This window comes from Brienomyrus brachyistius, chromosome 3 (genome assembly GCF_023856365.1).
Source record: "Brienomyrus brachyistius isolate T26 chromosome 3, BBRACH_0.4, whole genome shotgun sequence".
Lineage (NCBI taxonomy): Eukaryota > Metazoa > Chordata > Actinopteri > Osteoglossiformes > Mormyridae > Brienomyrus > Brienomyrus brachyistius.
Window position 1 is genome coordinate 31,169,829 of NC_064535.1, and position 27,479 is coordinate 31,197,307.

General features: G+C 41.2%; 3 protein-coding genes across 3 annotated transcripts; 2 read left to right on the forward strand and 1 right to left on the reverse strand.

Annotated features, from left to right (window-relative positions):
- Positions 1–380: 380 nt before the first annotated feature.
- Positions 381–10,095, reverse strand: LOC125738057 (uncharacterized). Its single transcript, XM_049006584.1, has 3 exons — positions 10,025–10,095; positions 2,349–2,571; positions 381–2,216 (listed from the first exon to the last, which is right to left on the reverse strand). The coding sequence occupies exon 3, from the start codon at positions 1,661–1,663 to the stop codon at positions 1,127–1,129; it is 537 nt and encodes a 178-aa protein (XP_048862541.1). The 5' UTR covers positions 1,664–2,216; positions 2,349–2,571; positions 10,025–10,095; the 3' UTR covers positions 381–1,126.
- LOC125738062 (urocortin-3-like) lies at positions 7,692–8,570 on the forward strand. Its single transcript, XM_049006595.1, has one exon. It carries the CDS (start codon positions 7,752–7,754, stop codon positions 8,175–8,177), a length of 426 nt encoding a protein of 141 aa, XP_048862552.1. The 5' UTR covers positions 7,692–7,751; the 3' UTR covers positions 8,178–8,570.
- On the forward strand, positions 10,082–26,476 carry copg2 (COPI coat complex subunit gamma 2). The gene is made up of 24 exons (XM_049006520.1): positions 10,082–10,234; positions 10,906–10,958; positions 11,181–11,261; positions 13,466–13,537; positions 14,885–14,964; positions 15,125–15,200; positions 15,675–15,767; positions 15,850–15,936; positions 16,078–16,235; positions 16,316–16,449; positions 16,530–16,597; positions 18,911–19,099; positions 19,330–19,425; positions 19,500–19,743; positions 19,892–19,967; positions 20,720–20,823; positions 22,809–22,934; positions 23,114–23,182; positions 24,279–24,418; positions 24,666–24,837; positions 24,920–25,017; positions 25,317–25,455; positions 25,580–25,678; positions 26,143–26,476. Exons 1-24 carry the CDS (start codon positions 10,198–10,200, stop codon positions 26,271–26,273), a joined length of 2,622 nt encoding a protein of 873 aa, XP_048862477.1. The 5' UTR covers positions 10,082–10,197; the 3' UTR covers positions 26,274–26,476.
- The last annotated feature ends 1,003 nt before the right edge of the window (positions 26,477–27,479 follow it).

Here is a 27,479-nt window from a genome sequence, read left to right on the forward strand (position 1 = left end):
GTATTTAAAACATTTCTTAAATACCGCAGCAATACCTCCTGTTGCGACCGGTGGTTGATGGGCAGGTAGGAAGCGGGGACGAATGTGGCAGGCAGGCGAGGATTCAGGATACATGGGTTTATTTAAGGGCAGACGAGGGAACACAGCACACAACATCAACGACAGATCTGGGGAATACAGACTCAGACACGGACTAAATACATAGACTGATAGAAAACAGCTGAGCACAATCAGGGACGCACACATGGATGATCGGGGGCGTGGTACACACAAGGACTGGATGTGCAGGTCATGACAGAACCCCCCCCAAGGCACGCACTCTGGGCATGCCCCAAGGGGAGTGGCGGACAGGGCGAGATCGGGGGCACGGGACCTAGAAAACAAGAGCAAAAAACATCAACGAGGGACTGGGAAGAGAACTGACACACATAACAAACACAGGGACAGGAAGTAGGACAGGACCCGACACAAAACAGGGAACGCAGACAGGCAGAGCTGGAAAGGAGACACAGAGGGAACAGAAAATGGAGGAACAAAAGGACCAGGAGTGAACACGGGAGGCATAAAGGGAAAGGTCGGGGGGTAAAGGGGAGTCCGAGGGAGCCACAGCGGGCGACGGATGGCAGCTGGAGGAGCCACAGGCGACAGGGAGGTCGGATCAGGAGGGGACCCCGAAGGAGCCGAGGAGACAGGTGGAGGAGTTGAGGAGGGAGTCTGAGGGGGCACAAGGGGATGCGAGGAGGGATGGGAAGCCAGAGCAGGCGATGGCATATCCACAGCAGGCGAAGATGGCGTCCACTGACGCGCCGGAGTGGGGGGACTTGCAGGCGACTGAGGAGCCGAAGCGGGGACACCCGCAGGTGACCGACGATGCGTCGGAGGCGGGACCAAGAACGGGCAACAAGGCGTCGAAGGGGGACCCGCAGGCGACCGCCAAACCGGAGCCACAGGACCTGCAGGTGCCCCCTGAGCCCCAGCCAAGGCAAGCAAGGGCGAGCCAGGGGGCAGGGTGGACAGGACCTGACCCCTGTGATGGTGTCCACTCCCCTTTTGGGACACCGACAAGATCCACCACGCTGGGGCGAAGGTGGAGGGGTCAGTACCCTAGAGGGGTCCAGTGGGGTCATTAGAAAAATCCCAAGGGGTCCCATGAAAGCTCCTCCACCCCCAATTGGAAAGGAGTAGTGGTTGGGCAGTCTGGGACGTCCTCGGGGCCAGGGACTAGGGTCATGGGAGCAGGGACTTCAGGCGCAGGCAGAGCAGGAGGCGGAGGCAGAGGGACCTTGGGCGGAGCAGGGACAGGCGGAGGCAGAGGGGCCTTGGGCGGAGCAGGGACCGGCAGAGGTGGAGGTGGCACCGGGACCTTGGGCGGAGAAGCAGGCGTGGGCGGCACCGGGACCTTGGCCGGAGCAGCAGGCAGTGCTGCAGCCACGGCAGGGAGCTCGGGTGGTGCAGCAGCCGCAGGAACCGCCGACTCAGGACCAGCAGGGGGCGCTGCAGGAACCGCCAACTCAGGACCAGCAGGGGGCACCGCAGCAGCCGGAGCCTTGCTGGGCAGCTCAGGATCGGGCAGGATGGGCAGGACAGGCATGTCAGACGTCGGCAGGACAGGCAGATCTGGCACGGGCAGGACATCCCTCAGAGCCGCTAGGGTCAGCGCCATAATTGCGGGCACTGCCCCTTTAAGAGCCCTGGGGATCCGTGGGATAGCGTCCCATACGGCTCTGCGCCAACAAGCCAAGCGCGTTCCCCAGAAGGTGGCAACACCTGGGGTGATCGGGGATTCCCAGGAGGGTCCCACTTCGCCTGGCCAGCTCTAGCGCCTCGGGTCTTCACGGACCTCGGGGTGGTTCAGCCAATAAATGACCTCCTGAAGTAAGCTGACGCATTGCTGCTCAGCTCGTGGAAGAGAGTCTTCTTTGCAGAAATCTGTCATTCTGTTGTGACTGGTGGTTGATGGGCAGGCAGGAAGCGGGAAGGACAAAGCAGGCAGGCGAGGATTCAGGATATGAGGGTTTATTTAAGGGCAGACGAGGGAACACAGTATACAACATCAATGACAGATCTGGGGAATACAGACTCAAATGCGGACTAAATACACAGAATGATAGAAAACAGCTGGGCACAATCAGGGGAGCCCACATGGATGATCAGGGGCATGGCACACACAAGGACTGGACGCGCAGGTCATGACACCTCCACCACGACCTGTAGTTCTTGGGGCAAAAAAAAAACAGATTTTGTGCCAGTACAAAGCCCAAAAAGGTTGTCCTCACACTCCAGGGGTTAATATTCAAAGGCATGTCTTGGGAGTAATAGTCAATAAACCAATCGGAATGGCACGTTACCTCAACGATAAAAGAAAGCAGCGCATGATCTATGGCAGATTGCTATTATGGTGGCGCGTTTGCAAGCCAGATCGCTTTTTGTCCAAGGAAGTGGACGTGTTCATGCGTGAAGCGAGCACATCATCTACAGGAGCACCACTGTCCCATCAAGCCTTCTGAGTGAAGCAGGGGTGGGATGAGGTAGCAGTGAGTGTGTCTTTGTTTTCTGCCATCACCAGATGATCTGCACAGTGCCGAAAACAGTATAATGATGTCAGAAGAGGGGGAAAACAGAAGCTTGCTGCTGATCAACAGCAGTGGCGGGGAACAGGGATTTGTGTGTTTTTTAAATTTTCATTTTGGGTCTGCAGTTAGCAAAATATAAATAAAAGTGCAGGGCAAAGGGCAAACCTTTAGGGGATATTCAAATGAGGAGGAGGAATATATTCTGGTTACACCCACCGAGTGGCAAAACCATTATGGTAGCGTTAACTTCAGCTTGAATGCTGTGAAAAAAACATTTACAAGAGGAAAGAGCAAGTCTTTATAAACTGCTGAAAACTAAAAAAAGAAGCAAATGGATCACTGCAATCCTCTGCAACACCTGGAATCCAAGCTCCAAAATGTGGATTTGTGTCAATCATTGATTTGTTGGATATCTGGGTAAAATCATACCATATATGCTGTATATATACTGTATTGACTACTCATCAATTAAATATTTAACTGTGTATGTAACTGTGACGTTTTTGTCAGCATTTATTTAAAAACATCCAGGATGATGAGCCTTGTGTTCTACAAACAAAGTAGGAGATGGTTAGTGTTAGCTAGCCAAGATAACCTAGTTTTCCTTATAAGGGGCTTCTTCAAAAAAACGTTTAGACAGTTAGCCAGATAACTTTTAAAGATTCTGAAAAATATGTTGACAGAAAACCCAGTTGCTGGCCATATATCGATGTCCATGGTCCACAAGTCCTTCGGGAAGTTGGATAGATCCCTGTTGAATCCAACTGCCTTTAATTTAAGCAAAAACCATTTGTTTTACACTTTCCCTGACTAACATCAGCCATGTTTTGCTACACAGTCTGTTTGAGGGGGCATGTTCCTGTGGGATGGCCCTCCCAAAGCCATTTGATTGACAGCTTGGCCCTTCCAGAAAAAGCAAAATCAATATGGAAAAGGCGAAAGTAATATGGAATAAGCAATAAAGAAAAGCATGTATTTTCTTATTCTTTTATTTTACTTTCTTATAGAACATTTATTTACTTATTTGTTTACAGATTTCTTCTTTTTTGTGGCACTCCACACACTCCAGAGTAGAGTGCTCTGAGACTGATTAATGCTTTACTTTGCACCCTTAAATGGGTTCAATATTGGATGGCAAGGAAAATATACTTTGCATTAATTGTTCTGAAGACAACTTTTGCTTCGAAGCTTAACATGATACAAAGTCCTGGCCCTCTGAATATGGGTAGAGTGGGTGTGGATAAACGTGAGCAAGAGCATGGCATTCTCTGTGTCGTGACCTCCTCTGCAGCTCCCATACAGGGTGTGGTGTAGCCCCACCCTCCTGGCTCCTAGCCTGTGGGCACCCGCTGTCAATGTCGTGTCTATACAGTGTCCCCCAGGGCTGGAAAACCAGACAGTAGGGACAGTAGAAACTGGGCATTCCTCATATTCTTTCATTTTTAGAAATCCACACAACAGTTATTCTTCCAGCAAAACCTTGGCATCTCTGTTTGACTTGGCAGGTTCTTGTATTTGTCTCAGCTATTACGCGTGTTTGAACAGTAGGAGGCATTGTGTGCACAGAGCTAAAGAGACGATGCAGGCTTGCAAAAATGTTAGTTCTCCAGACAGATGCAGGGGACCATCTGATTTTGCTTATCTGGCAGGGGGGAAGAGGGAGGGGATACCACCAAGAGAGGCAGCTTATCCAATGTAGTATATATATACTACATTGGATAAGCACTTATCAATCTTTTTGCTGAATGCTTTTGAGATTTTGTGATACACTAGGCTGAATGGATGCACAAGGATAGTTTTTGGTGTTACCACACTTTCCCTTTTTCTGTCAATTAATTACTTTAATCAGTGTATGACTGAAGTCATGTGACATGGGTACGAAGAAGTCAGCAATGTCACTACAACCAAGATGGATATTGTGAGGGCATGAGGCAATTCCATAAGAAACCCTTACCTACATGTATTTCTCTGTGGAAAAGGATGGTACATGTGATGTTGGCAGTCTAATGTAAGGTATATTTACAGTATGCTAGCCATGAATATGATGTTATGTACCACAGTCACACTATTCAAACTATCCACCCATCTTCTATACCTGCTTGTCCTATGCAGGGTTGCAGGCATCTGCAGCCTATCCTTGAAGCTACAGGCATAAAGCAGGGAATAACCCAGGATGGGGAGCCAACTAATCGCAGGGCACATACACAGACAATGTGGCAACTCTGATTCAGCCTGCTATGTTTTCGGACTGTGCACCAGAAGGGACCCCCATACTGACACTGGGAGAACATGCAAACTCTGGACCCATGAAGCAACTTAAGCCCCAGTCCCTGATGTATGAGGCAACAGTGCACCACCATGCTACCCCCTATTCATCCATCCATCCATCCATTTTCCAAACCGCTTATCCTACTGGGTCGCGGGGGGTCCGGAGCCTATCCCGGAAGCAAAGGGCACGAGGCAGGGAACAACCCAGGATGGGGGGCCAGCCCATCGCAGGGCAACTCCCTAATCAAAGTAAAACAATTAAAATATGCAGCTATCTTGCTAGATAGAATTTTTTCATTGAAATATGTGAAAATATTACTTCCACAACGGCTGCAGCAATTATTCTAAACATCTAAAACTTTCAACAAAGCAAGAAAAGGTTGACGACAAGAAACATGCATACAAGAATTTATAAACTCTCATATACACACAGCCATATTCAGAGAGACACTCGATACTCAGTGAGAGAATTCCAGGAGAAACTCGTCCATCTTCCAACCACTTCTCAGTGTAACCACTGTTACCTCAGCAGTCCTTTATTTAATTTTGCTGAGCGGAGGAAGAGGCCTCATATTAAGGTTAATGAACCAAAGAGAAGAGCAGAGAAGGACATCCACCTGAGCTCGGGAATGGTGAGGAAAGCTTGTTGTACCTATGTGTCCTATGAAATCCTATGCTGGTAAAAATAATTTACAAACCAACATGTGTAAGTATATTGTGTTTTTCTGTAAAACATTAGGGTTTACAAGCAGCATATGTCGTTATGTTGAACTGTTTAAAGAATCTCATTTGAGGAGGAATGTGTATTTATTTTGATGGATACTGTTTCTATGATTTCATGAAGTGATATTCCTACCTTTTTGTTAGAATGGACCTTTTAGTTGCTGATGGAAAAATAAAAGGACTGATATATATATATATAGTTACCTTGTGTATTTTGTAACTAGGTATGATAGGAAATTTATTTTCACTGTGGTTATAACAGGGTCACGGTAAACCTGAGCTGTCTCCAAAGGAGTGCTACTCACTGAGCCTCTGCACAGCACTAAGCAGAAACTCAGTAATAAACTACTCCATACTGTCTCAGTATCCAAAACCTATAATGGCATTTCTTCACTAACCAGTTCCATACTGACCTGTGTTAATAACTTATTCCTATAAAGACCTTTGTCATTAATGACTCCTGGCCTGTATCAATAACATCTTTCACCTTCTAATACACAAACCCATTAAACCATTGCTTGAACTTCACTTTATCTCACGTTAACATTGTTGTATCCTGTTTAACTGCAATTATTGCCACTTAACACTATTGCTCTAAAAAAGATTATTTCTAATTTCAGATATATTAAAAATTAATACAAAAGAGAAAATTCGAAAAGTCATTTAATGTTTTATGAAAAATAGAAGCTAAAAACATTTTCATTGTTTAATATCCATAATTGACACACCCTTTCTTACTAGCAGAAAGCACACAGCACAAAAGAACAGAAAATACCCAGGAAGCTTTTCATTACACATCTACGAGTCCAAAGTGAGGTGTGACAGGGTAATGATGGTCACACGTTCCAGCTAAGCTAGATGCAATACACTATCGATATTACTAAAACGCACTTAATTGTTTTCATGAATGTTTCTTTCAAACTTTTCACTTGTGTCCACTTATAATTGATTTGGGAGTAACTTTTAGGGGGTTCACGAAAAATTAATTTATAGCTACCTAAGCATTTTGACGCAGTGATAGATATGTGCCACGCCGCGTGGTCTGCATCAGTATGTGTTGTTTAAGTACAGATGACTCAGTCATCTAATGGTCATTTCAGAGATACGGGTCCACAGTGTAACTTACTAAAAAGGCATCTGCAGTTATGGTCCTGCCCTCAGCACTCAGGGTTGCCTTTGGAACAACTCGTCTTAGTAGCTTTGCGGCTTGACTTTTATATCTATGACGTTTGTTCACGCAGAGAATTGCATTTTAACGGAACCGCTATTTATGGAATTAGGTTTTATCTTAAATACAAGCTGATTTCGTAATTTTCGCGACGGGAACTTATCAAGACACAAAAAGAGAGGAGGACAAGAAGAAGAAAACATCAATTCTCAGCCTTTTCCATATTTCACTACATTGCAACCATTTCGTTTTACACAAGGTAAGTTTTTTTCCTGTAAATATATAGGAAGTTATCCATATAGATGTATCTTTCCATACAACAACAGGGTAACTTAATATCTCAAATATAGAAGGTTGCGTTTGCTGTAAAAATGCAGTTATTCTTCCCTGTTCATCTGTTACATTTAGACAGCATGTGTCGCATCACAGCCTGAAATCTATACTATGCTGAAACAAAAAAAAAAAAAAAAAAAAAAAAAATAGTGAAACAACTTCTGCGCATAAAACTATCAGTGCTGATGTTTTTTTAAGAACACTCCTGGAATATTTTAGAATAACTTTTAAGACAAGCAAAAGAATATTGCACGAGTGCCACAACTTTGGTTCATGATAGTTATACGGCAAGCCCGTATATGCTCACAGTCCAGTAACGCTTGAGAACGCCAGGATGCTGATAGTCTTGAAACAGGTTGGAGGTGATGTCCAACTAATGTCGTAAATCTACTTCACCTTTAATACAGGGTGTTAGGGTCCAGGGTCTCCGGTTAAAGACACACGAGGAATGTCTCTCCCGGTCGGAACGAAAAATATTCAAGAGGACCCTGACTTTTGTGACCACGCATTAATAGTAGCAGTCTGTTTCTGCACTGATTTTTTTTTTTTTTTTTTTTTTGGGGGGGGGGGGGGGGGGGGGGTTCCCATTTAGATGGAAACCACCCGATATAATGCGTCGAGTTTTCCACTGGGTTGAGAAATGAAAAAAAAAATGTACAGACTTATTTTTTTATGAGAACTGATTCATGTTTTTTTTCTTTGAACAGAAAATGTCTTATATTAAACCCCTATTCGCCCTTACTGTTCTCTGCGCTTCCACATCCTGTCACCGCATCAAACTGTATAAGTCCGAACCAAGCCTTATGGACAGCGACATCTCCGCGAGAAATTACCAATTCGCCGGTGCAGATGGGCTGGGCAATCGATATCTGCTCAAAAGCACCTTTGATTCTCAGGAGTCCCGGAGAAGAAAGATATTTCCCACCTCTTACCTGAAGCAAGTGGATCAAAGAAATGCTCCAAAAAGCGATCAGCAAGCGAAGTTCACACTATCCCTCGATGTACCAACTAACATCATGAACATCCTCTTCAGCATAGCCAAAGATAAGAACCTTCGCGCTAAAGCCAACGATAACGCACGTTTGCTGGCGCAGATTGGTAAAAGGAAGTAAAGACTACAAATGTAGCTTATGTTGAGCACTTTAACTTTAATTAACAATTAACAAATTTAATGTGCATAAGTATGTTTTAAAAGATGTTTTATTTTCCAATAAGTTTCAAATTGATGTCATTAATCTTGTGTTTGGATTTTGGTTAGCCATTTGTCCGTTAAACCTTAAAATATTTTGTCGGAGTGATTACCTCACTGTGTACCTTTTCAACGAAAGGAGATCTAACTGTATGCTGGAAATGTGTCACGACATTCTAATCTTGATTATAATTATCACATTATGTACGTTTATCTTGGCAGATTGATGGGCATTTGGTTTGGATTCCTAATGCATAGCAGTGTTAAAACTTTAAAATCTGGTAAATTATTTTTATATTCAAATGTAAATAATAAACAAAGCACTTACAAATTCCCCGACTGGAAACAGGCTTCAATTAAATTAATTAGCAATACATTTACGCAACTCCCTATCCACTTCAAAAGTTCCGTGAAGCACAAGGCAGGTACACCTTGTATGGGATGCCCCACGCAAATGAACCGGACATATACTCACAAAATCACACAACAAAACAATTCGATTAACCATACTTTTGGGACTGCGTTAGAAAATCATACTTCCTGAAGGAATCCAACAATGAAACATGAAACATGCAAACTCCAAACACACGGAGGGGTGTCTTCAAGACATTAGGTGACATTTATTTATAAGTTGTGGAATGGGTCATAAAGAAAATTAAACGAACATGGTCTGCTCTGGAATGTTTAACAGAAGCATCACATGGTTTTATATCACATTTTAAAGTACATCCATGCATCCATTCACCACCACTTATCCAGGTCTGGGTTGTAGGGACGGCAGTCTGAGCAAATATGCCCAGACCTCCCCCTCCCAGCTACCTCCTCCAACTGCTCTGGGGGAACACCAAGGCATCCCCAGACTTGCCGAGAAACATAAACTCGCCAACATGTCGTGGACTGCCCTGGGGTCTTCTGCTGGCTGGACATGCCCAAAGCACCACCCCAAGGAGGCGTCAAGGCGGCATTAGACATCTCAGCTTGCTCTTTTCGATGCGGAGGAGCAGCGGCTCTACTTTAAGCCCCTTCCGAATGTCCGAGGTTCTCACCCTCAGACTCTGACATGAAACATTTAATATGTGATACATCGTTAACAAGGCATTTCAGCCAAGCAACCAAACACTATTAACCCATCACCACCTTTATTGACGTTTCTTTTTAATCTGTTTTTCATGTTATTATGCGAAAGATACCGGATTTTACGTGTATAAATGCAATGTTTACAAGCAGTTCAGAACAGCCCGAAGGGTGAGGCAATTATCTCAAAAAAGTACAAGTGACTGAAATCCCGTACTACACGTACTCGGCATATTTACGTAGTGCAAGCGGTGGATCAAAATGCGCCTATCTGCTATAACAGCGTACATTGCACCATCCACAAATAAATGCTATAAAATTATAACACGAAACCCCCAATTGTTACGAATTAGCTAAATAACAATACAAAACCACTCTTATGTCCGTAAAGAGTCAATATCTGCAGGACGTCTGAAATGACAAACATTGGAAAATAAATAATTACAACCAATTGCAAACTTTCCAAACCGTGTTGTATGATTTCAAATAATGAAATGTAAAGGATCAGTGAAAAGGACTAGTAAGAGAACAACATAAACAAAGGAAACTGTACAGAAGCAACTCGGCAACGGGAGTGCATAAAATATATTTTCTCGTGCCATGAAAGGCTAGGATAATTAAGGTTTCAGTAAATGTTGAAGACTATTTCTTGTAATAGATTTAAAGATTTTAATTTTGTAATATTGCCCAACTCACATTTTACGTATTCCAAACATTTGACTTCTCCCTGCTTCCTCTCTTAGGCCTGCCCCCTGTGAAAGTGGCTGACACGGGCCTGACGTAAATTCCGTCGACGTGTTATTTCCGGTCGAGAGAGTGACGTGGAAGTGGGATTTGTACGTGGAAGCAGAGGTAGCGCTTCAGCAACAATGATCAAGAAATTTGATAAAAAGGACGAGGAGTCTGGTAAGATGTACTTTATTTTAAAGTAAAATGCAATCATGATTGTAGAAAGCATACTCATAATAGGACTGAATCAATTTTATATAATCTGTCAGTTCTCTTCTTACTGTAGGCCTCGTTAGCTATAGCTAACCTTAACCAATCGTGTACCGGTTTAAGGAAAAGCTATATTGTTTTTGCTTTATTTTAAAACGTAAATTAATACTTTTAGTCTGGAGCCACTAATATTGATATTTAGCGAATTTAGATTACAAGCAAAGCTCACTGTAATACTAATAATTACTAGTCTAGTTTAACTCATGCGTCTTGCATGGAATTGCCAATATCTAGTAATTTCTGAAATGTCATGGATTATTCAAAACATAAAGATATGCCTGTCAAAGCTAACCTGATGCTCTTCATATTATTGTCATTGCATGATTTTTATTCTCTGAAATGCATAGCTGAATATGTCTGTGAGGGTTATCTTTCGATCTAGTGCATTCATTTTTTAACCATGTACAGGTAGCGAATGTATTGGGTTAGTTAATTTTGTAGCATTAATATTGTGAAGCCTGAATATTAATTTTGTCAATGCGATTTTATCGTTGGTGTTTTTTTTCCTCAAGAGAAGTTATTTCGTTATTTTGCTTATTTGCACTTTTAAGCTACTTCACAATTTTCTCTTGAAACAGGAAGTGGCTCAAACCCCTTTCAGCACCTGGAGAAAAGTGCAGTATTACAGGAGGTGTGTATTATCATTTTTGTAATATTGGAGAAGTGCATCTTAGCTTTGTTGAACTTCGTAGTGAATAATTGAGAGGATATAACATCTGGCAGTTTGATTCTTCTGCAGATGAAGCACAGTTGTATGCACTTGTTATGCTGGCAGTCTAACATTTCAGGTGCCCCCAATACTCCAGGTCTTTCGCCATACAGTATTTATAACTTAGTGATTTGTTTTTCTCAGGCTCGCATCTTCAATGAGACCCCAATTAACCCACGAAGATGTCTGCACATCCTCACCAAAATCATATATCTTCTCAACCAGGTGAGGTTTTCATAAAGCTTCTACTCACAGGCATTCCATCGCTTGCTTGAAAGTATGGAAATTAGAGATGCACCGAATGCATCAGCCAACTAAGGTTATTGGTCAGTACAGCAACAATCGGCTATTGACTGATGATTAAAAGTGAGTTGATATTTGCTGCTGGTAAGCCCCTTTAAAATGGTGGACCATGGTGCTTGAGCATCATACGAGTTGCAGGCCCACATACTAAACAGTTAGAACATTTTTGCCGAATGGAATTATTTTAATATTTGTGAAAGCAATGTTAGAAATGCATTTTCCAAACATTTTTCTGTGGAAATATTATGAAGAGAATATGAAGCAAAAAAATTAATACAACAAATTTGATTGCTCATCTCAAGTTGAGAGCCAGTTAAGTGTATGAAGAGTTTCTGAAATGCAAATCTCTTCCCGTCATTAATGCTGAAATCCTTCCTAATAACACTACTCCATCAGTAATGCAAGTGTTTGATAGCAAAAAAAAATTCAATTCAGATTCCCCAAAACAAGATATTGCTTAAAAAATTATGAAGTTTATAACACTTGATGATCAGCCCTTTTCTGTAGTTGAAGGCACTGTTTTTCAGCAATTAACATAGCTGTAACACAATACTTGAAATGTGTAATTGTGTACCCGAAAACAAATACAGGATTCTGAGTTTATTTGTATTCCAAGTGTTTTCTGTTCAGATCATTAGTAACTACATCTTTATTTGTATGTCAAGTGTTAGTAGCAATTACTGTATAAACGTTGCACTAATGCCATTGTGAATAATGTGGTTTTGATATTAATTTGAATAACACAAATAATCATTTGAAACGTGCAATGTAAGTGAAAGCTGTTAGTTACAAGTATTGTACTGACAAGAATATAAGATGGCCCCAATTATGAGATGACCCCCCCAGTCATCTCAGTTTTTGGCAACTATATATTTTTTAAAAGTTATTGGAATACCAAGTTATATCTTTATAAAGAAAAATAATTTTATTTGACAAGATTGACAATAAGTCAATATTCATATCACTGTTAAAAAGCAACCACATGTAATTGCATTACAATAAGTGTGTTAAACTGCAAACATTCCAGTAAACAAATGCATTATTTAGGCGAGTAGGGGCATAGTAAATATTCAAAATTCCACAACTCTAGAGGGCGCGGATTGTTTTTGATGTAGCAGATCCACATAAGTGCAAAAAACATTGTGGCAAGTGGTTGAGTGATTTTAATAAAGGATATGACTGCTTTTTTAAAATGAAAGTTGCTCTCTGTATTAACAGCCGCTATTGGCTTAATTCAAGCACAGAGAGTGAAGCTAACAATTTACATGTCACTCAGTTACACAACCATAAAGCATACACATTCCATGGCATCCATTACAGAGTTACGACATTTACAATTAACAAAAATACACAATTACAGATGTTCATTTACAGTATTTAAAGATATGTGTGATGCAGTGAAAAGCATGCAAGTAAATTCATAATTAGTGCTGCTAACCAACCGCGCAGCATCAAATTATTTCAACTAATTGTGGACAGTGGGTGGGATCAGAAGAAATGAAAAGGTTTGCCTTGGGGGCCCTACACAGATGGAGCACCAAAACGGTGATCACTGCTTATATGATCTCATAAACAATATTGATTCTGTAAATTACGTTTGAAGCGTACGGCTAGGAGGCAGATAATTTATGCCATCTACTGTTGTATGTGTGTAATCACATGTAAATTCTAGTTTTTGAATATAAGATGCCCCCAGTTTATTAGTTGTAATTTTTCAGGGCCAATATGATATAAAATAATATCATATAAAAATGAATAGAGTATAAAGATATAGTATTCTAGGATTTCATTATAATTCATTGTATTGCCAGAGTTGATATTGTACCAAAAAATACTTATTTGATTTTTTTTTTTTGTATTTTTTTTTTTTGTGTTATTTATTTATTAGTTTATTTGGGTGGAGAGTCCCTTTAAACGTATTTAATCAGAACCTCCCTAAACAATTTGTACTGATTTTCAAAAAAAACAAATTGGCCAAAAATTTTCTCAACAGTACATCACTAATGCAAAAGACTCCAGAAATTGAATTGTGACTGAATGAGCAGTAATATTTATAATTTTGTGAACAGCCTCTTACATGGAATTTTTAAATTAGAATTCTTTCCATTCATTGGTGTCTCTCTCAGGGTGAGCATTTTGGGACCACAGAGGCTACTGAAGCTTTCTTCGCAATGACCCGGCTTTTCCAATCCAATGACGTAAGCACTTTTGTTTTCTGCATCATTGTTCTTCATGGTGTCACTCTATATTGTATGAAATTGTTACTGATAGTTAACTGTTATGTAGAGATTAAAGCTGCATAGTTCATAATTAAAGGGGTATGTCTGCATAACACACCATAATGCCATTTTCTCCCATTGTTATCACATTGAAGTACATCTGTAATCTAAAGACAGATGAGTGTGTTTGGTCTTTGGAGAGATGCATTGCAAGCAGGGTCTCATGGGCTGGACCTTTGCAGTTACAGGACTACTCAAACTCTTTATCAAAAGTAAATACCTCTATTGCCAGTCATAGCTGCTCCTTGTTGACCAGTTATTGCTTTTCGTAGCCCTACACATGAATACAATGTGAGGATGTGCTGGTTATGGTTTAAAAGTTAATGGTATATTCATTTGTTTAACCACTCAATGAGAAGAATACTTTTTCTATATCATTAAGTTAGTTGTTTATTAAAGTTCAGTTGCCTCTGAGGGTGATTATTTTTGTCTGATTTTTACCATAAGTTTCAAGGTGCAAATTCGTCTTCCTCTCTGCCTCCCTCACCCTCTAGCATAGCAGATGCTTAATTAGGGTTGAACGATATTCAATTTTCAAACTCACTCTTACAAAAAATTCCATAATTTGGCCGCAAGGTGGCTTTTAGCTCCTGTCACGCAAGTGAAACTGCAATTAGCAAGAGCTGATAACAAGCAAGTGAACCAGTGCTTAACTGTCATGTATCTTTTTTGGTGTTAATAAAAAAAAAAATTACAGAGATTTAGTAACTAAGTGTAGTTATTCAGTTAAAACCATGAAAATAATGAGGGCTTAACAAAAGGCAGTCTGCTTTTGTTATTGCTGCTTATAGTTCTGTACACATTTTATTATAGTAATTTGTTATAGCAGTTTTTTGCAAAGTACTTGTGGTTTGGGACCTCATACTGATGATCACTCGTGTCGAGCATGTCTTTGAATTAATTGTACTTACGCATCAAAGAAAATAGTGTGTTTATCTTGTGATTGCATTCGTGCATTTGTGTGGCCATGCATGAACGATCCATCTCCAATACTTTTTTGTATTACTATAAACAAAATGTAATTTTATAATGTAAAGTATAAATATATATTGTAAATTTATTATATTAAATTAAAAAGTGCTCTTGTATCGTGATCTGTATCAGTACTGGCAGCGTATCGGAATCGCATCGGAACTGAGAGAATGTGGATCTGCTTTTCGCTAACTGAAACTGCTGCTTTTTATATGGAATCTGCCGTTTTATTCTGGGGTAAGTTTTCTAGTATGTCAGGGTTTTTTAATGTATTTTCTGTATCTGTCCCTGCAGCAAACACTGCGTCGGATGTGCTACCTGACCATAAAGGAGATGGCCAACATTTCCGAGGATGTCATCATCGTCACTAGCAGGTACTGATTAGTCTCTTTTGATTCCACCATTGTCTCTCGTGGGGTTTGAACTTCTGACCAGAAGGTTTCAGGTTGAAAACCTCGAGATTTTCAAGTATTTCCTCTTTGACTAATAAATAATTGTGATAGGCTCTCATAACCACCTTCTGTTCCTTATCAGCCTGACCAAGGACATGACTGGAAAGGAGGACGTCTACAGAGGTCCGGCCATCAGGGCTCTCTGCCGGATCACAGATGTGAGATGTTCCCCTCTCTTATAAAGCTTTTTCTTGTTGTTCTGCTAATATAGGTGCCATACATTTGCTGTATACACGACTGACTTGGCGTAGGATATCTCTTACTTAGAAAGTTTGACTTGTATTAATAAAATAACTGGATTTTTTTATCATATCCTGTTCTACTTAATTAGGGCTTAATTGCAAAAAGAATACTTGAGTAGTGATACAAACAAATGCGTATACAGGTGAGTGCAAGCTTGGGGGTCACAGTGTAGGATTAGTCAGTGTGCAGTACCCTTGTAATTGGGGGTTAAGGTCCTTGTTCAAGGAATCATGAATGTGACTATTCTGCTGTGGCTTGGGTTCAAACCTTTGACCTTCTTTTTTCAGGCATAAAGGCCCAGCCTACTGAGCCACACAGTCCACGTGTATGGTTTGCATAGATGCTGTTATTGAGTGGTTCTGATTTAATTGTGTGGTTTCTTCCTGTAGACCACTATGCTGCAAGCCATAGAGAGGTACATGAAGCAGGCTATTGTGGACAAGGTCCCTAGTGTTTCCAGTTCAGCTCTAGTCTCCTCATTGGTGAGTCGAAGTTGTTTACGTTGACCATAGGTGGGTTGGTTGTTTGTGTGTGTATTCTAAGCTACCCTCTATGTGTGTACAGCACATGGTGCGGATGAGTTATGACGTAGTCAAGCGCTGGGTGAATGAAGCACAGGAAGCTGCCTCCAGTGACAACATCATGGTTCAGGTGGGCAGAACTTCTCTTCATACCTCTATCTAGACAGCTTTTAATATTGGTGTCCATAACAACTTCAGTACAGTCTAAAGTAGAAAAAATGGATTTGTGTGGTGCTCTGCAGTTCTCTAGCAATATCCCTCTGACCTCTAGTACCATGCCCTGGGCTTGCTGTACCACCTGAGGAAGAACGACCGCCTGGCTGTCTCCAAGATGCTTAATAAATTCACCAAGTCTGGCCTTAAGTCTCCATTTGCCTATTGCATGCTCATCCGCATTGCCAGCCGGCTGCTGGAGGAAACTGATGGAGGGTAGGTGTCAGTCTGTGACTGTGCACGCGTACGTACACACGCCTCAGCTGAGCTCATTAGAACAACTACTCTGTCAACAGGCATGACAGCCCCCTGTTTGACTTTATTGAGAGCTGTCTGAGGAACAAGCATGAGATGGTGGTCTATGAAGCTGCCTCCGCAATTGTGCACATGCCCAACTGCACAGCTCGTGAGCTGGCCCCGGCTGTGTCAGGTGAGTGAGCTGGAGAACCACCTCTGTGTGTGTTTTTGCACGTGTGCCTTTGTCGTGTAACTCTTTATGTTCCTCACCAGTTCTCCAGCTCTTCTGCAGCTCCCCCAAAGCAGCTCTGAGATATGCTGCTGTCAGGACACTAAACAAGGTCAGTTACATGACAGGAAATTGGGTTAATGTTTGATTTGATGCTGATCTTTGTGAATTGATCCTATAATGTAAACCTAAAATTGAGTGGTTAGTCGTGGTGTGCCAACTTCTTTTTACATGATTATACAGGGTATATATATGGTCATGAAAATCCTGGAAAAATCATGAAAATAAGAAATCATGTTTTCTACATCAGGAAAAGTTATGGAAATATATAACTTATAAAGTTTTGTGGTTTTGAAAAATCCAGTGACGTTTACATTTTTTTTTTATCAGCATTCGCAATATAACACCTTCTGTCTCGAGTAGTATCTTGATTATGCTTTCCATGTCAACGCTGGCCGTGAGTATGGAAGGTCTTTGGGGGAAAAAATGAGGGAAAATACATCTTGACATGGTATTTTTCCCCTCTAGACGCGGTATTTTTTTCCTCTTTACATGTTTCAAGCTGGCACTTTCCTACAGGGAACTGGTTTTAAAATATGCTTTTAAAAAACCCATGATGACCTATTGTTATACTGTGTCAACAGTGTTAATACAGGTCTTTCAGTACTAAGCAGTAAAACTTTTCCATTTGAGCAAAGGGTTCAGTCTGTAATGCATTATTTTTTGTTGTATCGTGCCTCTTATGTAGTATTACTCTTATGTAGTATTACCAGATGATATTTTGGCTTAGAATCATAACCATTGATACTCAAAATTTGTAAAAAAAAATTCAATAAAGAGGTTCATTGTTTTGTCATATTTGGTGAATTATGTCTAAATTGGAACACGTGAAGTAAAAGGTAACAATCTTTATAAATTTATCATTAAGTTCTAAAAGTTTGTGCTAAAAGACAAGTTATTTATTTTTGCCATTTGTAAGTGCCCTGACATGACATAAGTGTGATATATGCATTAGAAATGTGTCATAAAATAATGAAAGAATGTTATTTTGAAAAGGGCGGCAGGGTGGTGCAGTGGTTATCACTGTTGCCTCACACCTCTGGGACCCAGGTTCAAGTCTCCGCCTGGGTTACATGTGTATGGAGTTTGCATGTTCTCCCCATGTCGTCGTGGGGTTTCCTTCGGGTACTCCGGTTTCCCCCCACAGTCCAAAAACATGCTGAGGCTAATTGGACTTGCTAAATTGCCCGTACGTGTGTGTGTCTGAGAGTGAATGGTGTGTGAGTGTGCCCTGCGATGGGCTGGGCCCCCATCCTGGGTTGTTCCCTGCCTTGTGCGCATTGCTTCCGGGATAGGCTCCGGACCCCCCGTGACCCAGTAGGATAAGCAGTTTGGAAAATGGATGGATGGATGGATAATATTCTTAACTTGCAGAGTAGAATGTGTAAAGACCATGTGTATAAGCGTATACAAGCGCTTAATGTTCTACCAATGAAAAAGATTGCTCTGCTATGAGTACAAGCTAGCAGAGAAACTTGGATATGGAATGCATAAAGTTCCACTTCGAGTATTACACAGTGTGAAAATAAATGTGTGTAAAAAGACGTGTGTCAGAGAGCGAGAGAGAGTCTGTGTCATTCAAGTGGTTATTAGACGGAACACTAATATAAAATATTTTCACAAAAGATACAAAGTAATTTCTAGCTTCTAATTCCAGACAGGTGCTAACAGTTGCACTCATACACATACCCAAGGATCTTCCTTTCTGCATGTTGACATGCAAGACTCCATGGAATTATTAATTTATGGCATTTTTTTTTATAAAATCTGATATTTCAAGTTTACACATTCTATAATATGTTGGGTATACTTCAAGTTATCATTGTTTTGTCCTTGTGTGACACGTATATTCTGCTTATGTCAGATTAGGGTAATTTTAATGGCACACCCAAGTAATTTGTCTTTTAGCACTAACTTTTACAACTCAATAATTATTGTTTTTTGTTACTGCAAATGTAAGAAATAAATGACTTTCTATCTGCCAATAGGTAGAAAAGTCTACTGTGGTTAATAGTTGTTCAGCTCATCATTATTAGGCCAGATATAAATTAAATTATACAGCTTTTTTGATAGTGTGTGTCTGAATAAGAGCGAAAAGCAACATGCATATCTGTAAAATTATTTGCAATGGAAGATACATCCATATCTAAATAGTGAATGCAAGATCATAACAGCTGGTTCCTCCACACAAGGTAAATGTTTGTAATGCTGCCATGCAACGATGATCACATAATTTTAGACACTTTTTCTGAATGGGTTGAACAAAAAAATTCCTTGAAATTTAGCTTGAAGTCATGAAAAAGTCATGGTAATTTGTCGATTGAAAATTGTATGAACCCGTATCATACTTTGCGTATCTCACCAGGTGGCAATGAAGCACCCTTCTGCAGTCACTGCTTGTAACCTGGACCTGGAGAATCTAATCACCGATTCAAACCGCAGCATCGCCACACTGGCTATTACCACGCTGTTGAAGACGGGCAGTGAGAGCAGCGTTGACCGCCTCATGAAACAGATCTCCTCCTTTGTATCCGAGATCTCCGACGAGTTTAAGGTGACTGCTCTTTCTTGACCTCCCCCAGCTACCTCTTTTATTTCAAAAGAATGTGACCCTAAAGCACCCCTGAGGTACTAAAAGTGGATTAATATCGAAAATGAATCTTTCAGTGTAATTTAGCAGGAGACATTTTCTGCTTCAGTCAGATAAATTGGATTTTTGTCGTGTCTTGGAATTCAGTAACTGTTTGTGGGCACTGACGTGTTTGCTTTGCATTCACTTTGCAGGTGGTTGTGGTGCAGGCTATCAGCGCACTTTGTCAGAAGTACCCCAGAAAGCACAGTGTCATGATGAACTTCCTGTCCAACATGCTGAGAGATGATGTGAGTTTATGTCTAAACAACTGGATGCATCCGATGTGAGCAGAAGCCTTGTATTAAGGATTTGTGTATGACAGGGTGGGTTCGAGTACAAACGGGCCATCGTGGACTGCATCATCAGCATCATTGAGGAAAACCCTGAGAGCAAAGAAACTGGGCTGGCGCATCTCTGCGAGTTCATTGAGGATTGTGAACACACTGTGCTGGCCACCAAGATCCTGCACCTACTGGGCCGGGAGGGGCCGCGCACACCTTCACCCTCCAAATACATCCGTTTCATCTTCAACCGTGTCGTGTTGGAGAGTGAGGCCGTACGTGCTGGTGAGTGGGGTTGCCCCTCGCGTGGCTCCTTGTGTCCAAGAAGCCCAGGTCAGACTGTTGGTGCCATTTTGCCGTTGTGTTGTGTTGCTGTTCTCTGTCCCTAGATATTTTGGAAATGTGGCTAACATCACTCCATTCCCTCTCACAGCTGCGGTCAGTGCTCTGGCAAAGTTTGGAGCCCAGAATGATGACCTCCTTCCAAGCGTGTTGGTGCTCATGCAGAGGTAGATTTGAGTTCTGCAGGGGCTCTCTTGTAATCAGTTTACCGCAGGAACTTGCATAGAAATCATTTAGTGAGATGAACTGAAAGGGGCCCTGTTATGCTTTTCCAGTTTTTCTCTTTCCTTTATTGTGTTGTATAGCTGTTTCTGCATGTTAACGGTCTGCAAAGTCTTAAATCCAAAAGGAGTAACTCTTACCAAATACCACTTTTCTCTATTCTAATAGAAATATTTCCCTGTAAACGGCCTTTACGTTCATGACGTGGTGAGGTCACCTTGTAACAAAATCCTTATTGACCACCTACCTGCAAGGATTTGCCTAAGGTCAACAAGATGGGTGGAAAGCTGACCAGTTGGGCAAGCTGACCAATCAGATCACACTGGGCTCATGGGGGATGGGGCTTAAAGCTCCAACATAGCATTTCAGACAGAGGGAGGGTAGCGCTGTATGTGTTTTTGGAACATTGAATCATGTACATATATTCTAGAGGACTTCAAAAATAAAATTATGAATAGTGAAGATTAGCATAATAAGGCCCCTTTAAATGCTGAGATAGAGCAGTCAGGGGAACACAACAGTTTGTGCTTGACACCGATCCAGGATATTACCTCCTTATTAGTCACATTTTTATTAGTGTTGTTAAACTTTAGATTTTTTATTATTATTTTTGATAAAGTGAAATGAAGAACTTGGAATCTTTACTCACTTCTATACATTTTGTAATTAGCATATTCAAAGTATTAATTTTTCACAGGTGTATGATGGACAGTGATGACGAGGTGCGTGACAGGGCCACCTTCTACATGAATGTCCTGCAGCAAAAGCAGAAAGCACTAAATGCTGCCTATATCTTCAATGGTAAGGCCATCAAAAATACTCAAGGTCAGTGTTTCCCAACCAAGTCCTCGGGCAACCCTGGACAGTCCATGTTTTTGCTCCCTCCCAGCTCCCAGCCAATCAGGAACAGCGAATATCTGGTACTGGTACACTGGGAGCTGAGAGGAAGTAAAAATGCGGACTGTCCGGGGTTCCCCGAGGACTGGGTTGGGAAACACTGCTCTAGATGAGTGGTTGGCGATATGGCCGGTTTGGGCCGGTTATATGTGAAGTGATTTCTGACAATGTTGTTAAAAGCGCTATATAAATAAAATTGAATTGAATGTCATATCACTATTTTTGTTTAGAATCATGATCCACGGTATAGATCATGATTTTTATTTGTTTACAAACAAACCAAATCTGGACTGTGTTCAATATTTAACACCGTATTTGACCACTTAACCAGCAATTCTTTCCTTACAAGAAACACATTGTAGTAGGGGTGGACGATACACCGGTGTCAGTTATAAAAAGCATTTTATTTTCTTCAAAGTTTCAGTGGTAATCTGAATAATTCTCCTTATATAGTATATGTAACCGGTTTATCTGTTTTGTGAGAATTTTCTATTAAAAACTCTGACGCAAAGTCAAGACTGAAAAATTAACATTCAAAATAAACATTAAAAAAGTATAAAAAATAAAATTAAACAACCTTTTTGTCTTTTCATTTTCAAGTTCATAACATGCAAATATATGTTAATTGGAGCAGAGTGGGCAGAGCTGTGGATGACTGCTCGGTGTGTTTGCTAACCCGAATCCTTGTATTCCTCACACACTGTCACTCAGGTCGCTTGACCTTATCCCTAGCTCCGCCCCTGGCTGCTCAAATTAACACATATTTGCATTTTGTGAACTTGAAAATACCCCTCATACATTTCCCATACCAATGAACATCAAACTCTTTTAACCTCCAAGCAAGGCGTTTTTCGGTGTATGCTGCCCTTTTGTTTGCATTAACGTATTTATGTTGTTAACAGCAGTGAATCTAACAACCTCAACCAAAAAAATCATAATATTCCTAAAAGAGTTGCTGCTCTGTCCTGAAATCATAAAGCTTAAAAGTTCAAACGCAGTTTTATACGATAAACACAGCGTATTGGTGATTTTATGTTTGTCAAAGTTTCTTGTAAAAGGTAATTTATTTTTATACAAATCAACTCTGGTGAAACAATTAAAAAAACACACGTTGCCAAGTCATGCATCCGGCATGATACGCTTTCAGACTCGCGCTCACACAAGAAATTTTATGGCAAACACATATTATTCCATTATAATCCTATAATTAGGTACATCAAAAGCATTGGAGTAGCTTGCAAACCCTACAGACTGTTTCCATGGTGGTAAACTGTTACATACATGTAAATGTATGTGCAGACTTGTCTCAAATTGAAAATCGCATGGCAGCTGACCAAAGTTGACAACCCAGTCCATATAGGACATGCTACTCCTCCCAAAACTTGCAAAAAGTAATACTGTGATATAATACTGTCACTGTCCGAAAAGGGAAAATACTGTGATGATAATTTTAGGTCATATCGCCCACCCCTGCTTTGTAGTATTTTATAAAAAAGTCAAAGGTATGTAAAATAATGTACATATAAAAGAATGACTCATTATACCAAAAGTGCTTTTAAATGTATTTAATATTAAAATTTCAACAGTATAAGTACAGATGAGCATCATTTCGGTCAATAACTACATTTCTGAACTCTGTTTACAACAAATACAAACAATAGATCTGATTGTGCTGCTATCTGTTGCAAATTAGTCTGAACAATTACAATAGGGACAGTAAATGAACCTTTTGTATTTCAAATGTTTAGCTGTGTGGGCAGCAACTGGGCCTTGTTGGAAAGGTTGAGAATCCTTGCTCTAGATGCTACTCTTCATGACAATTTATGAGTGTGGTTTTTTCGTTTCGTTTTCCCTTTTCCTAATGATCGTGGGTTATTTTATCACCGCAGGTCTCTCAGTGTCTGTACCTGGTCTTGAGAAGTCCCTTCACCAGTATACCCTGGAACCATCCGAAAAGCCATTTGATATGAAAACTGTTCCCCTGGCTACCACACCGGTCACAGAGCAGAAGACAGGTATAGTTTACCCATTTACCCTTACTTAAATGTTTTATTGTTTTGTTAAAAGTGTTTTACTCATAACTAGTATGCTGCGGTTTTCAGATCTTTATGTACTTTCCCTAAAACAAGTGCATTACACATGGCCTTGCTGTACCTAGTCTGACCTGGCATGATGATGTGTTCTCCTCTTTCAGAGTTGGCTCCCGTGGCCACCAGCAAGCTGCCTGAGAAGCTGGCTCCTTCCCGTCAGGATATCTACCAAGGTATGATCACCTCGACTTGGCTTTTTTATTAAGCTCCCTTCCAAAATAAGTACCTTGAAATGCTCTACATTTACATTTGTGAACACGCAGTGCACTGCAAACACTTGCACTCCTCCAGTGTCTGATGGTTTTTAACACCAGTGTCATCTGATGCCCACCCTTCATGAGCATGCTAACCATAAAAATGTCTAAATATCAACGGGGAAGTAGGTTCCGTTGTTCTCATCCTGGTCCAGCGTGATCTTCGTAGATATCAATAAGACCTGTTAGCTGTGGCTTTCTGTCACGAGGTGGAATGGAACATGTCAAGTGGCACCAAGAGTATTTTGTAGTGTGCACTGCTAAGCTAAAGTAATGACTCTTTAGTTATGATTTAAAGACTGGGTCCCACAGGGACGTCCTTTATATCTGTAGACGAACTGTTTCACAGTTTTGGGGCCGTGTAGCAAAAGGCTTTCTTAGTCACTGTACTATAGTTATATTTATTTTTGCGTGATGCTGGAATTGAACGCTAGATTTTGAATCACATAAAATAATGTGTCTTTATACGTCATGGAGTATCCAGGAAGCGCACCGGGACCTCATCATGCACAGACTGCCCTCAGAGGCACTTTTGGAAAGGCATTCACTTACCTTAATTTAGGCTCCAAGCTACAGCCGATCTCAGGAAGTTCCTGTGCTGCTTGGGTATTGTGACACTGTTTGTGCCAAGAATTCTGGAAGATTTTCAACAAATCTGTGTTGAATACATTCAGTGTTACTACGAGTAAGTAATAGAGTGCTCCAGGGATCAGTGGGACTTTTCCCTTGTACTTGTTCTTGGCTAAGGTCGTGATCCATACATGAACAGTAACAGCTTAAGAGAAGAACGTGCATGCAGCTAATCCAAACAGGCATGCAACTAATTCACCAGTAGTGCTGTGACTAATTACCCAAGTCGTTCAGAGGTTCTTTCATGTCCTAGAAGGTCAGTATCTGGTGCCATAGCCATGACCCCTTTCATAGCCTATAGTTAATGAGATATGGGCATTCTAACCTCCCTTTAATTTCTGAATTAGCAGCAGATTCTCACAATGTTTCCTTCTGCCCTTTGCAGAACAGCTGGCTGCTATTCCAGAGTTTCAGGGCCTAGGCCCTCTCTTCAAGTCCTCAGAGCCTGTGCAGCTCACAGAGGCAGAGACAGAGTATGTGGTACGATGCATAAAACATACCTTCGCCAATCACATGGTCTTCCAGGTAAGCCTCTTGTACTCTTTATATCCTTTATACTTCCATATCTAGTACATTAATCAGGTGGATTAATCAGTGCAAAAAGTTGTGAGTTTCAAAGCTTAAGATGCATAGAAGAAATAAATATTTAGTTGACAGGATACTATTGAATCACATAACTTTTAACTTGGCTTTCAGCTGTACTTAGCTGTCTGAGTATAATCTGTCTTCCAGTGCTCAAGCTTTTCACATTTTTTTTCTGACTGTCTTTTAGTTTGACTGCACAAACACGTTAAACGACCAGCTCCTGCAGAAGGTGGTGGTACAGATGGAGCCGTCCGAGGCATATGAAGTTGTACAGTATGTCCCGGCAGCGAGCCTGCCTTACAGTCAGCCAGGCTCCTGCTACAGCCTGGTCCGCCTGCCAGAGGATGACCCCACAGCAGGTAGGTCCCACATACAGCTCCAGGACTTGACTTGTCTCCCATTCCAGGTTATCTGCTGTTCACTATCCACTCTGTTTGCCAGTTTCCTGCACCTTTAGCTGTACTATGAAATACTTGGTGCGGGACTGTGATCCCAACACAGGCGAGCCAGATGACGACGGCTATGACGACGAATATGTGGTATGATTTTTGTTTTGTCCATGATGTTGATGAATGCTATTCCCTGGTTATAGCTTAGCTTCTTTAACACTCAGCTTTTGTAATATTTAACAAAGGCAGTGAATGGGATTCTGCACATTCATACTTTAGATTTGTGGCTTCCAGCATGGAGGAAGCTTATTAATTTCAGTGTCACAGTTGTAGTAGTGTGCACTAGTTTGCAAATGTAAATATGCAGGCATAAATACTGTAATATTTACCTATGTCAATATCTTGTATAAGAGAGGTTCCTTTATACTGACCCGCCCCCCTCCTGGCAGCTGGAAGATCTGGAGGTAACAGTAGCAGACCACATACAGAAAGTGCTCAAACCCAATTTTGCAGCCGCGTGGGAGGAGGTGGGCGACGAATTTGAGAAGGAGGAGACTTTCGCACTGGCTTCTGTCAGAACACTTGAAGGTAATTCTGTGCGTTCGTTTAAAAAAACTGTCTGATAGGAATAGTAATAGCACCAGATTGGCTATCCACTTATTCAGTTGCTTAACCTGTAGAGGTCTCTGACTGCTGCTTTGCGAACCCACAGAGGCTGTCAACAACATTGTCAGCTTCCTGGGCATGCAGCCTTGTGAGCGGTCTGACAAGGTCCCCGAGAATAAGAATTCCCACATCCTGTTCCTTGCAGGTGAGGCACTTAGGCTTTTTGATTGGGCATCATAGAATATGGTTGTTTGTGCCATGCCTTGACCTTTTTAAATGGGTAAAAGCAATAGGAAACACTTTGAATGGACACTTTTGTGTTAGCCAGTGTTGATGTTCAATTTATGTCTGGTTTGAGTCCTGAACTTGTGTGTACAGCATTGGTTCCGGGTTTTTGATAAACTACTTGTTAAGCAGGTGTAATTGGAAAACTGAATTCTGAGCAAAACTGACCTGGATTTCAGGTCTGTTTTTTAACTGCAAAGAAAGTAAGTTGGTAGATCACTAACCCCCCCCCCCCCCCCACCACCACCACCACCTTCATGCCTTAGAATAGAAATGTAGAAGTTTCTAGATCATTATGACATGTCATTATGATGCTGGCATTGCACTTGAACCTGCTGTATCTTTAGTACATAACTGAACTGTGGTGTCATTGTTTCACTGCAGGTGTGTTTCGAGGGGGTCATGACGTGTTGGTGCGCTCACGCCTGGCTCTGGCAGATGGGGTCACCATGCAGGTGACTGTGCGGAGTGGGGAGGAGACAGCGGTTGATGTCATTCTGGCGTCAGTGGGCTAGCCTACTCAGCTAGCCTAAAGCCTGTGGTCTGCAGGCTCGTGTAAGGAAATTTTAAAGTATGTGTAATCTGTTTTCTCCCTTTGGCCTACATGTTAAATCAGTAAAGGCTGTGCAGCTTAGTGGACAAATAGCTTCGATGTATCCAGTTTCCTAACAAACTTGCTTTTTTCTTATTGTATAATTAAAATGGTGCATCATGGGGACCTATGTGTGTTTTCTTCTGTTTTATACCCATTTCTAGACATTTCTCAGTTGGTGGGCTTTCCTTGCAGCTAGATTTTTTTTTCTTGTCCTTTACCTATTTGTTAACCCTCTGGGAACTTGAGGTAGGGAACACATTTTCACTGACTGGGGCATTACCATGAAATTACCATGTGAATGCGATTTGAACACGTGGTAATGCAGCTATTTAAGAATGTGAATACCAATCTTCAATGTCAGGGTGGTTCTACACGCACCCCGATGCAGGTAAAACAAAGAAAGGTGACATGGTTTACTATTTTGCCGATTTTAACCTAATTTTAAAAACTTTAATACTTCCGACAATGGACGTTTTGAAAAGCTTTTTTGGATGATTTTACATAAAGATTTAAGCGAAATATAAACTGAAATAGATGCGAAAAATGTGCTGCATCGCCAACAATGCGCTTGTCCTCAGAGGGTTAACAATGAATGTGTAGAAGAAAGTACAATTTTCTCTTTGGAGGCCTTGGAAATGTTATCTTGGAATGGACAATTTCCGAAAGAGCCACAAATACAACCAGAGTGATTTATTTAAAAATTTGTACTTGCATAGTTAAACTGTGTTAAGTGGTGATTCTTTGTGCCTCGTTTGCCGTCTTTGCGTAAGAGGCCCAGAAACATCAGTCAGTGGCTTTTATCTGTTCGAGGTAATGTTTGTCAGTACCACCAACAGAAAAGGTATATTGCTCCTCTAAGAAGCAGGAGCACAGACATCCGTGGTATGGCCTGGGTCAGCTCTGGCTTCATGCAGTGTGAACGAATTGCAAGTAACTTACAATGGGCTTAATCATCTATTTGAGTTTGGGTGAAAATGGTAGAATAAATGCATAATTGTCAGATGTGAAAATGTAAAGAAGCCAAAAAACACAGACGAAGAGTAGTTTTATTAAATCAATTTACTGTGCAGAATCCACTTTATCATTTCTAATAAAGTCTCTCTTCCCAAGTCTCACTGGAGAGAAA